This window comes from Pungitius pungitius, chromosome 2 (genome assembly GCF_949316345.1).
Source record: "Pungitius pungitius chromosome 2, fPunPun2.1, whole genome shotgun sequence".
NCBI classification, from domain to species: Eukaryota; Metazoa; Chordata; class Actinopteri; order Perciformes; family Gasterosteidae; genus Pungitius; species Pungitius pungitius.
The window spans coordinates 8,510,693-8,524,016 of record NC_084901.1 but is presented as its reverse complement, the minus strand read 5'-3'; the positions used below and the strand labels follow the sequence as shown (position 1 = coordinate 8,524,016).

General features: G+C 41.3%; 1 protein-coding gene across 3 annotated transcripts in view; it reads left to right on the top strand.

Moving 5' to 3' along the window:
- The window catches only part of tafa5a (TAFA chemokine like family member 5a), a 103,081-nt gene that overhangs the window by 48,687 nt on the left and 41,070 nt on the right, over positions 1–13,324 (top strand). For all 3 annotated transcript variants that reach the window (XR_005119668.2, XR_005119669.2, XM_037460752.2), the window contains exon 2: positions 12,864–13,013. Coding sequence is in view for 1 of the 3 variants with exons in the window: in XM_037460752.2 (XP_037316649.2) it covers positions 12,864–13,013 (150 nt within the window). In the remaining 2 variants the exon portion in view is untranslated. The remainder of the gene's footprint in view (positions 1–12,863; positions 13,014–13,324) is intronic.

Below are 13,324 nucleotides of genomic sequence, written 5' to 3'. Positions count from 1 at the left end.
CAGAAGTGTTGGCTACAGTATATTTGCAAATGTCCCTGAGACAGTCTGTAGCACCCAGACGCTTGGATTTGATATCTTCAATAAATGATTCTTACTTAAAGCAATAAAACCATTTTTAGCCGTTATCTTTGCCATCTTTGCTAACATTTGGAGTAATGATCGGTACAAGAGTGGGTGAGCACTTCCTGCGTTGCCAAAGGAGACACCCAAGAGCATTTCAGATTGACCTCAAGGTTTTATTATCAGAATCTACAACACTAATTGTCATCTAACCTTCAACTTCAGCTCCTCCTCGTGGTTACAACACTTCATCATGGTTATTGATAAATTAATGTCTTTCAGCAAACCCTGATGATTCAAGCTTAGCTGAACAAAATGGCTGGGCTTATGAAATTGGGGTAACTGCTAAGTAACCCAATTATGTGTGCTGTGCAGAAAAAAAGAAAAAAACCCAGAGGGAATTTCTCTATTTATGGCCTCATCCCCACTGATGCTTAATATGCCATAAGCGTTCATTCTTTTTAACTTCATTTTACTTCAGCGTCCAACATAAAGTATAATAAAAACGACACTCATTTACCATTGTTTTTAATTCATTGGGTGTAATTACATTGCTGCAACAACTTCTATACGGTATAAATTAAGCTTTAAAGGAAGAGGATGTAGGAATTCTGCCCCATAAAACTGCAGAATGTGCAGTGCTGTGAGCACACTAAGGATTTCTCTTAATAAACGTTGGGATGGAACGTGATTCCAATGAAATGCTCAATGACCAATCCAAAGACGGACCAGAAACTCAAAGTAGTCGCAGTCCTTGTTGATGGAGGCATGTGAGTTTAAAGTTTCCCCTCCCATTGCATCACACTTACAGAAACGATCAATGTCTCCCATATATACATGAATACATTCAAAACCACGTACATAAAAGAACGTATGTAATGCAACTTAAGTAAAAGAAAACGTTTAATGGCCATAGAAGACATGCTTGCTTCTTATACTGGTACAGTACATCTCATACCAAGTAACCTTCAATAAGTATCGCTTGCTATACTATCAAACTTTCCCTGATCAATTGCAAATGAGAACACATTCAACATATCTGTGGGTTTACCTAAATTTGTTTTTTCAAAATCTGTGTTTAACACAACTAGTATTGGGAAGTTAAACCGTATAAGGAATTTGCTCATTCATACAGTTCTTTGAAGCCTTTGCTTTACGCTTTATTCCTTTTGTCATCTTGTGGGAAATCAGCGAATGTACATTAGCCACCGAGAAGATGACATGTGACAGATCCTGTGAAAAGACCCACACAGTCTAACTTTGAAGAAGCAGAAGCACAGAAAAGCAGCACTTCTTCCAAAATAAAGATGGTAGATTTTGCAATGTGACTTTGACAAAATACCTGACAGCTTGTCCATAGGTCTATCACCCCCCCATCATTCGGACTTAAATTATTCATCTGTGGATCATCTTGATATGGAGGGAAAAGCAGAGGAACGGATATCACTCTTTGGCATTGCTTAGTAAAGGAAATTCAATTTCCAACCAGTCAAAATCTTGCAGTCACTGACACACAGGTCTGAGGGAGCGTAGTATGTGTGTTTACATGACGCCCCCCTCTTAACAATGGTCCGACATGAGATGAGCTATGTGCTTCATGCTCTGGGAAGTTGTCTCATTGTCAGTTAGTCAGATGTCAGCGGTGTTATTGCGATGATTAGGAAAGGGCCTTTTGTTCCGATGAGAGAATCGTCTCTGTTCAGCTCATCCGGAGAAGTAAAGGCTGATGAATCTGGATGAATAACGTAGTTCATGACCCAGCCCATGGTTATTTTTTACTGGTTTTCTGTCTCTTTTGTCCCCCCTCCCCCTCCACATCCCTTCACCTCTCTTTGCACAATATTTCCCTCATTTTCACTTTGCTACATTTGATATTCCATCTCTCTCTCCCTCTGTCCATGTTCTTTGTTTCAGCCACGGTGACACTTCCTACATAAAAACATAAACTGCCAACTTTGAAGTCGGAAGGAAGTGACAGCGGCATGCCTTCTCATTGTCTGCTCTGCCTCTCATTGGAGGCCTAACTTTGTGCGGGCGGTAATTGGATGAGCTGCTACTACGGCAGGACACAACTGGGTCTTCTCGTTGTGTGCCGATCTTCCAACATGAAGCCATCTGGTCGTTGCTGGCTCGAATTAGTGCATTGGTTGGTTAAAAGCCCTGTCTTTTGGCTGATTTAAAAAAAATGAAAAAGGTATAAACTTTTAACCCAGCGTGGCTGCCAATTTCTTGCACAGAGCGTCCCATTCTGTCCATCACCGGGACTGCTTCAGATGGGCGTCTTGTGGGTTTTGGCAGCATCACTAGGTCAGCCAACTGATTAACAATTCGTAAATGTGCAGCCCTCAGCTTGTAGAATTTTACAGCGTTTTCTCTGCTTGCGCAGACGTGTTTTTTTATTTGTCTTTTAAAAATGGAGAGGCCACTTTTCCTTTCACTGTGTTATTGCACTATATTGTAGACCTCTGCTCCCCCTCCTTCTAGAACTGCAGTTATATTAGAAATGCCTTTGCATCAACATTGCCTGCTGGAGTGGTTTCAAAGAAGTACATAGTACTGATATATTGACTCCCTGCCTTTAAATTATTGAAACGGACAACCGTTATTGCAGAAACTCACCCTGCATAGGTCACCATCCTCAGAACCCCCGTTTTTTTTACATACTGCAATAAGGGGGGAAATGCTCTTGGATACCTTGACCTGACTATTGATGCCAAAGCATTTATGTACTTTCACAAAAATGCTTTAATAGAAATATAATCTCGATGAAAAATATGAATATTGCTGAAAAAGGCTTGAGATGTTTTTTTTTTGCTGTCATCAGCCAACCACAATAATCAGTTTATTCAGGTAAACTGCCAGTATAACAAAACAGCTTTTTGAACTTGTTTCAAGGACGTAAGGAACACAAAAAACTCAATTAGTGCAGCTGCTCTTCTTTTGATTTATTTGTTAGAATCCTTGTTATTAAAGCGTCAGCCGTCTGACAGAGATATTTAGAGGAAGTGACTGATCGGTCCTATTGTAACACGCGTCTCCCACCTGCCTCACATCACCTCTACAGTCTAAAGCACAACCTGCCAGCGGGGCCTCCCCTGCACCACTGACACTTAAGTTCGAGGATGAAGATTTCATTTTGCAATGATTTGATTTCAGGAGCATGGATGAAGCAATAAGACCATCTCTGAATCCTATCAAAGAGTCATTTTTGCCTCTATATAACTGTAACTATAACTCAACCCTAAACCACAATCTTATCATATGCAGTTTCCAATGTTCCCCTTCGGCACAGGAAATAAAACGGATCATGCTCTAAAATTGCCATTGTCAAGTACTTAAGCTACACAATACCTGTCATTGCACTTAGCCCATTGGTTCCTGCGTCTTTCCAGTTGTTAATGTCAAAGACGATCCGATACACATGTAAAGCGCTCATGTGTCACAGAAAGGCGGTCGGGGGAATAGAAGACAGATAGGACCCTGAGAGGCTGGCAGAAGCAGCGATGTGTGCGTGTCTTTATGCCCCAGCTGAGCCTCGGCACAGCAACAGCACAGAGGCCAAGCTGAATGGGGAGGGGAGATTAAAGGCAGTGCCGGGGCCCGCTCCCTCTGTATTCAATCACCGCTCTCGCAAACAGCTCAGCGTGCATGCTGATCAAGCTGCAGTGAAAGGAGCCATGCACCCTGCCACCGCCACACACAAGCTCACAGACTACACACTTGTGCTGTCGTCAGATCAGATAATTAACTGTGCGTTTTGGAGGGAATATCAGATTGATTGAAACATCCGGTTGATACTATGAAATATTCATCTGTTACATTCACCGTAGCTGTGTTTTTAACTTAAGTTGCATTTATGTTTTCCTGATGAAAATGCTTTTGGCGTAGCAGATTTATTTATAGTTTGGTGTAAGATTTCATCTTTTAATCGTGACAGTATCACAACGAAATTTTATCACAGAGTTAAAGGTATTTATTTGCAACCGATTACTTAACGGGCATTTAAAGAAATGAAATGTGGAGAATCAATCGTACAAACAATACCACAGATCTATCACGTAAATTCTGACGTAAACGGTTATTGGCATGAACAGCTACAGGTGGAAGTTATACTACTGTGATGGACTAATTAGTCCAGAGAAGTTAATGATATTCTACAGTATCACACAAGGGCAAACATTAAAATACTGGATCTCAATTTCACGTATCAAACCATTGCGTCATATCACTCTCACAGGTTGTGCTTTCACCAATTGCATGCATGAATATATACATGTATATTATATCATGTCATTATCCCAACGTAGCTTTTTTTAATGAGAAATTGTCTCTTGGAAATGTTTTTGCAAGATCACAAAATCTACCAAGAAATAAGTTCGAACAACTTCGAGTTGCTTCATTTGATCTTGACTATCAACATTCTCTACCAGCACAAAAACATCTTGAGGAGAAAACAGTAGCAGCTCAAACTGACCAATCGCAGTTGTTGTGGACCGTCGGCAGACCTCGTAGCCCCAAGCTGCAGTTCCCTTTTTGAAGACTCTGACAGTGCCTCCAGCAGAGCTGCAGAGTTTCTGTGATGCCCGATGCAGAAGTCCATTCATCTTCTTATTTTACTGTGACTTGTGAGGTTTGCAATGCTTCCTTCTGGCCATTTCTGTAGCTCTGCATTCTTCTTTGCGTCTCATGTTGCTCGGGAATCCAAAATACCTCCACAACAATGACACTTTGCTTAAAAAAAAGAAGGTAAAAAGGCTTTGTTTGACTGATATTTTGCTGGCAGAGAGCCTGATATGTTGTAAATTGAGATTATCCTGCCCCTTGCTGTTTTTCAGTGCGAATGAATGAAAGAGAGAGCAGGGAAACAAAACGTTTTGAGAAAAATGCAGCTCAAAGTATAAGAAAGAAACCTTCAAGTAAAATGACAACTACAGTTAAGCCAGCTATCTCCTCCACATGCATGAATAAATCCATGCATATGGTACACATAACCACATACACGCTTGCTTTGTTCTACATTTTTCCCACATTGGAGAGCCAGCCCTGACCAGGAGCCTGTAGCGGTGTTTGATGTACCTTGCATCTGTCCTCCAAGGGTGCAGAAAGAGATACATGATTGGGATTTCACACGTTTACCGAGGAGTCTTTAAAAAAAAAAAGGGACTTCTCCTTTTCATCACTGCCCTATTGTTTCCTCTGGGTGAGGTGAATGTGCTTAACGTCAGTAGAGTGGTGGCACTGGAATACATCTGTGCATGCGCATAAGCTCTCCAGTGTAACCAAGGGTTACCGGGTTCATTTGTTTCTGCCAACGTTTTAATTGATGATTATTCATTGTTTCACGCCAACACCCTGTTATTAAGCAAAGTTCATTATTTTAGAACACTAACATTGGGAATAGAGGGCGTCTCTCGGGAAGGCGGCGTTCTTTACGTGCTTTACCCAAGGTCACAAAAGCAAAAAGGGACCCCTGTTTCATTATGAAAACCCTGTTAAGGTACACAGGGGTTCAGTTGAATTTATTTTAACAAAGAGCCAATGCAGCTCACAGCCGCCATATCCTGAAGTTATTCTCTAAACGAGTAGTTTTGGATTATTTTTGCGGGTACCCTAACCCCTAACCCTAACCCTGATTAATTGCTCATACAAGGAAATGTCAAGAAGATAACTTCTGTGTGTGTGTGTTGCCATTTCCTTGAGCACAAACTGCTTGTTATGCCCAAATAACAATGTAAAACATTTGAAATTTTAAAACTTTATAATACAAAACAAATGTTAGAATTTTAAAACAATCTGAGGCATAGCACTGCTGAAGTTACTCACAGTCCTGGGCGAAAACAAAGAACATATGACTCACCGTAGCAGTAATTTGTCCTTTTGCACACAAGTCCTTACATTTACATGTTTTGCTTAACATTGTTTGATTTAGCTGCAAAGTTTGTACATATTTTATATCCTTACCATATATTTGCAACGATGAACTATATACCTACAACTGATAGACATTAGGGGCCCTGTAATTGGACGACAGATCTCACTTGTGTGCTAGAATTAGCTAATTGGTATTTAACACACTGTAGCTCGTTTTGTCGGTAACACTGCAATGTTTAATCAAAGCAGAAGCTCTGTGTCAACCTGTTTGCTCATTGTCATGTCCGTTAAAATTAAGTTCTTGGAACACGAGGAGCAGATCATTATTCCCATCTTACATGTAAATGGGAGCTGGAGCAATTTTAGTTGTAGCTGGATGTTGCTTGGAAACAGCTCATGTGCGTTTGCAAGGGTAAGGTGTTCTGAGATCTGTCTGATATGCGTGGCAGCCATTTTCTGAATTTGCGCTGTTTACCTTTTTTTAATCTGCATGTTTTTTGTTGTAGCGTTTGCCCGTGTGATAATGCGGCTCTGTGCTTGCCGAGGCATTTCAGGAAAAAAAGGGTAAAAAAAAAAAAAGAAACATTCAAATGACTTTTCAAGAGTAGGTCCACAAAGCATAGCTCAGAGAAGCTGCCTCACCCAAAATAGATCGGCCCCAGTTCTCTGACTCCCTCTTAATGATGAGACAGTCCTCCCGATGAGTATTTTTCTGATTCATGGCAGCATAGGCAGGGTGTTCATAATTGCAAGGCTGGCTTTATGATGACTTTTCCGTTGTTGGGGGTAAAACAAATGTCTACTGACAAGGCCGTGTGAAGCACTGTATTCTAGCTTTGTTTCATTTAATCATAATGTTTGCCAGTGTGGGTATTGCTCTTGTTTAAACCGCAATATGAGACAATCAATATCACTGTTACAACTGCCAGTTAATTCACAATCAACCCGGAACCATGCTGATGCTTAGTTTAAATACTGAAAATTGCTGAATTAAAGAAACCAAATTTGTGGCCACAAATGCACGCTCACACAGCAGGTAAAATCCTTAATTACTCTATAAAGTGGGCCAAAACAAAAGAGCAAACAAACAAGGCCATATCAGACCTGCTGGAGTCGGGAGGCAAACTCCACCGATCTCCCGCGGGCCTGGAGGGACTCACCGGCGTTATTGTGTGGAGGCCCGAGGTCCGACACAATAAGCAAAATCCGCAGAACCTAAACCGCCGTACTCCGGTTTACTCCGTGTTACTAGTGGTGACGCTGCACGACAGGGAAATAAATTATACACAGAGAGGTTACGGCTCTCAAATACAACACAGACAGAGGAGCACACAGGAAACATTGACAATCTCGTGTCATGTAACTATGTCATTAAGAAATGTTGATCTGCTTCTTCAAACTTGAAATGGATGTGTCAGGGAACACCAACAATTAAGTCACTGTTCTCACTGATTATTATTCATCAAATGCTGCCTGTTCAGGATTTCCTCAAATCAGTACTATTCATCCTAACAAATTGTTCTCAACTGGAACATACAGTAATTGTTCACACCTGAATCGTGGTCAACTTCAAACGGTTTGCAATTACAGTCAAGATCCAGACTCTAAATAATTGTAGCCCATGTAAGTGGCCTCCTGCGTTGTTTTTGGACCTCAATCAACTCCCGCTGGTTGTTTTTTCAGATTTCATGCAGGCACCACATCATCCGACCACTCTTTTACCTTAAGCTACAATTTAGTCTCCTTCGCACTCCTTTCCGTTACACCACATGCTGTTTAGCTGGCTCTTTCAGCCTCCGATTAGGGTTGTTGAAAGAGTTCACTTTAAAACCTGCCAGTCCTCAGGGTGGAGCGTTGACATTAGGGTTCTACTTACGCCAAAGTGATTTTGGACTCAAAATCTTGGCGCAGGACTCTCGTCTCTCCTTCCAAACAGCTGTAGCGTGCTGATGTGATAGAGAATTTTAGTGCAGACATGCACACTGTCCCCCCTAGTACATCGGATGCAATGCTGGTGTCCAACTAAGTTTAGGTGCCACGTAGTATTCCCGGGTTGGAGTGGAGAATATGTGAAAAAATAGCTGCTACATCATTTTTATGTTTTAAAAAGAAGAGTATATATTTGCCTTGGTATCCTTGTAGTTCATATTGTCCCAAAGCCCAACTCAAAAACAAGTCATTCAGCTCCTCAGAAACACAATGTCATTTTTGGAATAATACACAAATCAATATACAATTTTCCTCATTTAAAATATGTGTTTGATTACAGTGCTCTAAGGATGCATTAGCTAATGTAATAGGTTTGTGAAAGGACAAAATGAAAAACAATGCTGAGTTTTTTTTTTTACAGCAATTTACAGTAAGATTTATGTCAACATTCAGTGCTTTTCGTGATGGCTTGAGATAAGAAAACATGCCAACATTTCCTTAATGGTTAGCTTAAATACTGTACATGTGACATCAATACAGTGTGTGGAAGTGAGAATGAGCGCTATCCACCCCTCAATGTTTCCATTTCATACGTATGTTTGCTGCTACAAGCATTACTTTAAAACAAGACTAAAAGTCGCACTGCAGTTCAACAACAGTAAAATTCAGCCAGACTCGAGGATGATCAACATCCTTGAGTCTGGTCCAATTAAAGGGAGCAGCACAGAATGCCATCCCAGTTAGACTCCAGAACAATGCAGAACAACCACTCATTACCCTCTAGCAAGACTAACCCACCCATGTTATCAATATCCAACCATTCATTCACTGGATTGAGACTCTTCAGAAGCAGCCTTTGGTTGTATTGCGTTGGGTTGTCTTCAGCAGTAAAAAAAAAGATGCTCCTAAAAGAGAAAACGTGCCGTCAGCCATGAGGGTAAAAGATACAAAAGGAAAGAAGAAATGTCATGTTCATCTGTGTTGTAGCTGAGCTGGACATTTGTCAAATGATTGCGTAGCAGACTAATTGTAATATGCTGAGGAGCCGGCGGGAAAATAATAAAGCAAAGGAGCATGTCGATAACATTACGTTATATTAAGCCACACGCTCTGCCACATGAATCCATCTTCTGTTACAGTCAGAGCTTTCATTTCACTCTAGAGTGGCCACACATACATTTTAATCAGCCATTTGGCTGGCCAAGCTGTCAGCTGCTCGACAACAGAAGCTGATGAGGCTGATGATAAATCGTGGCGCTCCTGGTACATGGTTTTGGTTTGTTTCTGAGAACACCTGCCAGTTTCAGATGTTTGCCACTGTACGCAAGGCTATTCCAGGAAAAAGGATTTCAGTTTTCTTTCTTTACAGTGCAATATCTTCAAAGGATAACTATGACCAGATTGGTTCACATCTGCATGATTTCTATCACTCGTTTTTGCCATTTTTATTCTGCGAAAAAAAATACAGAAGCTATTTTATGTGTCTGCTGTAATCCTTTCTGGAAACTGCCTTGTTGGAGCTGTGTATCCTGTAATATTTTCTAACCCTTTCTACAGATCCCTCTAGGCCAACACAAGGAGGAATACTCGTCTTTTTTAGCGCGAGTTTGGTTCAGTTCAATCTTTCGGTTTGTTTATTGGTGGCAATGTACAGCATGTGGTATCCCTGGCACGGCATTCTAGACACTGAGCCACGGGGATGCTTGAAGATATTTCCTTTGGAAAATAAGGAATCTACCCATGCTTTCGGAGTGACTGAGACTCAGATGATCTCCTCGAGTTCTCTCGCGTAATATTTGAGTTAGATGGCAAATAAGTAGAATGCTTGTAGCTGAAACTTCCTTTGTTAAATTATTTTTAGGAATTCTCTTTTACCTTATTTCTTTCTTATCTTTTATTAATTTATTTAATTTATCTGATGCATATTTCGCAAAGTCTATCGGGCCGATTGGTACGTTGGACAATCAACCACTTTGAACCCTACCTAAATATCTCAAAAACATATTGAAATTGAGTACATGCATTCATCATCCTGAGTGGATGGACACAGTGTATGTGCTGAGCACACCCAGGTTTCTGTGGTGGCATCAGCCGTTTTTTATGGAATGGTCTTCTGAAGCAGGAAAAGACTTAGACTTATCAAGAGTGCCAGCAGTGTGCTAAAGGTGTCCTCTGGAAAGTATTGGGAGACGGTGGTGAAGCTATGGTCCCAGATGGACAACACCTTCCACCCCATGCGGGACACTCAGCTTGCAGTATGTGAAGAAAAGGTACCGCAGGTCCTCCATCCTGCTTCTGTCAGACTTCACAACCGCCTATGCTCCAATGGCAATTTGATTTGAAAGATGCAGAGCTAGCACTAATAAAACTCTCATTGTGGATGTCACCTACTGGAATAACTAAATGAAACTTCCTCTCCTATGGACATTTGTCTGCAAATCACTAGAAGTGCTTTTGAAGTTTTGTTTATGAGGCAGAGCACAGTTATTTTATTTTAAAACTGGGTTTAAAATTAGAATATTTTCATTAGTCGGTGCAGCTGCAACATACATTGCAAGACAACAAATTGACATTGAAATGAATTCAGTTTATCTGTAGCTACGTCTGTGACAGTATGAGCAAGGCCACTGTTTGTTGTTGTTCTTTCTAGACTCGATGGAGCTCATTAATTGTCAACATTTCATCAGAGAATCGCTACGTCAAATCAGCCAGCATTAGAGCTTGTTGACTGTGGTACCTCAGCGCCACAGCGATCCGCGGGATTGCATAAGACATCCAAAAGAGTATTTTCAGCTCTTTGAAATGGAAGAGTTCCAAAGGAGAAGGAACTCACAAGGAGAGGAAGCAGGAAGAAAGTGGCAAAGTGAGGATCTGCAGGGATGGCGGGTGGGGTGGGGTGCACAAAATACATTCCCGCACGGTTTCCCATGAGCACTCCGGCGCGTACACGACAAGACATTATCCTCCATCAGCCAGAGAAGACAGAAGAGTTGCAACAGGGAGGGAATGAAGGGGAGAAGAGCAAGATATGTAAAGGACGAATGGGGGGGGGGGGGGAAGAGGAAGAGAGCAGAGGAAAAGGGTGGTGACGGTGGAGTATTTGGTCTTTTTTGATTTGATCTGATGATTTGATGGCAAATTGGATTTTGTAGCATTTCTGAGCAAAGACATCACTTGAGACATCTTTCAGCCCCCCCCCCCACCTCGGTCTACCTCTTAGTACAGATGTTTTTTGGACATACACACATATGCTGCTAATGCGTGGCTACTGGCTTTGGTGCTATGTTACGTGTTGCTCGGTGGTTTATCAGTGAATTGTTGTTCATTTCACCGTTTTTCTTCCCCAATATATTCCCATATAGATGCAAAACGTTATCAAAAAGGAAAGTATGTTGTGTTGGCAAGTTTGACATAAAAGAGCTTAATTTAAAGTATGCCGACATTTTAAATGGCTCCTTACATGCACACAGACATTTTCTTCACCAGTGGAAATGGCCGCCACAGTGTGTGGATGAATCCTGATAGATACCTATTACCCTGGGTGTGACCCCTCACTGTTCAGTTCATTAAGCCAGCCACCCATGTGTTTGGGACTCAAGTCCAGATTTAATCACAGCTTCCACCTTCCTGCCAATCACAATTAAATCCTGATAAGCCTCTCCAGGATGGCACCCGAGAGCGTCCACACACAGACAAAGGTTAATTTGCGAGCAGCAAGGGCCCGGCTACAAGGCCGAAGGTCACTTGATTGAATACATAGAGCATGTGTGTGTAGGATTGGGGGGGGGGGGTTACTATTCAGCAATTACAAAGTTCATCAGTATTCATATGCTTCCTTCCTGCCTAATGGGTTATTTACCTTTAAGAGGTGTGCTGATGCTGTGGCCCCTTGATGAGCAAAAGCTGGTTCGTAGTCTTTAGGTAGCTGAAATGCAAAAGTAATTTCCTCATTGTCTTTTGAACTCCATTCCCACATGTATAGTCACATCTGTGAGCGGCTCAATGCTACTGCAGTGTCTGCGCTTCCACTGGAACTGTCCATGGTTGGGGATTGTTGGTCTATTAAACCTTTAAACACCCTTTGTCTCTTCTGAACTTAATGTAATAAGTATGGTTAAAGTAAACAAAGGTTTGTCTTTTATTATATTATGTAATCTGTCTTTGCCTTTAAACAAACTCATGTAGTGATGATGCTAGATAATGATGGTGTGATGAATTTGATCAATATTGATTCAATTATTGATCTCTCGTATTAGTGTGACTAATAAACTGATAGACTAATAGAATGATTAATTGGTGGAAAGAATATAGGGGCTTCACATTAAAAGGTATAACCACTGCGCCAAGACTGTACCAAAAATGTAATACGTTGTAGGTTATTTTACCATCAAAAGTTATATTAAGGTTATTCTTAATACTAAGGAATCAAATACTGGTCATTATTGCATTTAGATGTTTGCTTTGATGAAGAAATGTGTTGGTGTTAGTAATTATAAGCTACTTAGAGGTAGTAAGGTCATCATTATTAGCTGTATTATTGTGAAAACATATTTTTCCAACATCTGTATTCATTTGAGTTTCTTGACAAATATCTTTTAGATTATGTAACAGTTAGACACAACTTCGTAATTACATCCGAGGACATCATGATGACGTGTATCAATGCAACTTTAGGCTTAAATGACCTCCCTTAAGAAAGTGCTGCATAGTCTTGCTTTAACCTTGTGTCAATGTAATGTTATGTGTAAAAAAACAAGAGTGAATGAGATACAGTATATAACAATAGTTAAAGCAGCTTACCTGAACATTTTCACAAGCCTCTGCATTTGTTAACATGTGCCGTGCTGATTGAGCTCCGAAGGACTACTTATAATAATAGAACTGCACCACCGAACATGGAGCAGAATACAAATTCAACAAAAGACTAGAGTCCAGTTCATTTTTACCCTGTTTATGATTTCATTTCTCTGACCTCGCATCCTGTGGTGCAATGTCATTTCCAGGCCAGCTGGCAGCGGGGACTTGTGAGATTGTGACGCTGGACAGGGACAGCAGCCAACCACGGCGGACCATCGCCAGGCAGACGGCCCGCTGCGCCTGTAAGAAGGGGCAGATTGCTGGAACTACAAGAGCCAGACCTGCCTGTGTGGACGGTAAGAGGACGAGGGGCAGGGGGATCTCGGATTAGCCTCCTTGTGTAAGGGGCCACTTCAGTTAAAACGACTCAAACACGAGTGTGTTTGAGTCGTCAAGTAGTATGTTTGAGGCAAGTGTGACATTTAAATTGGCTTGTGTTGCGGTTGAAGCGCATGGAGACAACAGTGAATGTGAAAAAAAGGGTAACTAAATTGTTGTATCGCATCATCGGGGGGGGGGGTTTAAGGTGGATAAACCAAAGCGAAGTGGATCACAGGGCTGTCATTGTGGTGTTTGTAAAGCCTGCCACAAATCAATTTACGGTGGA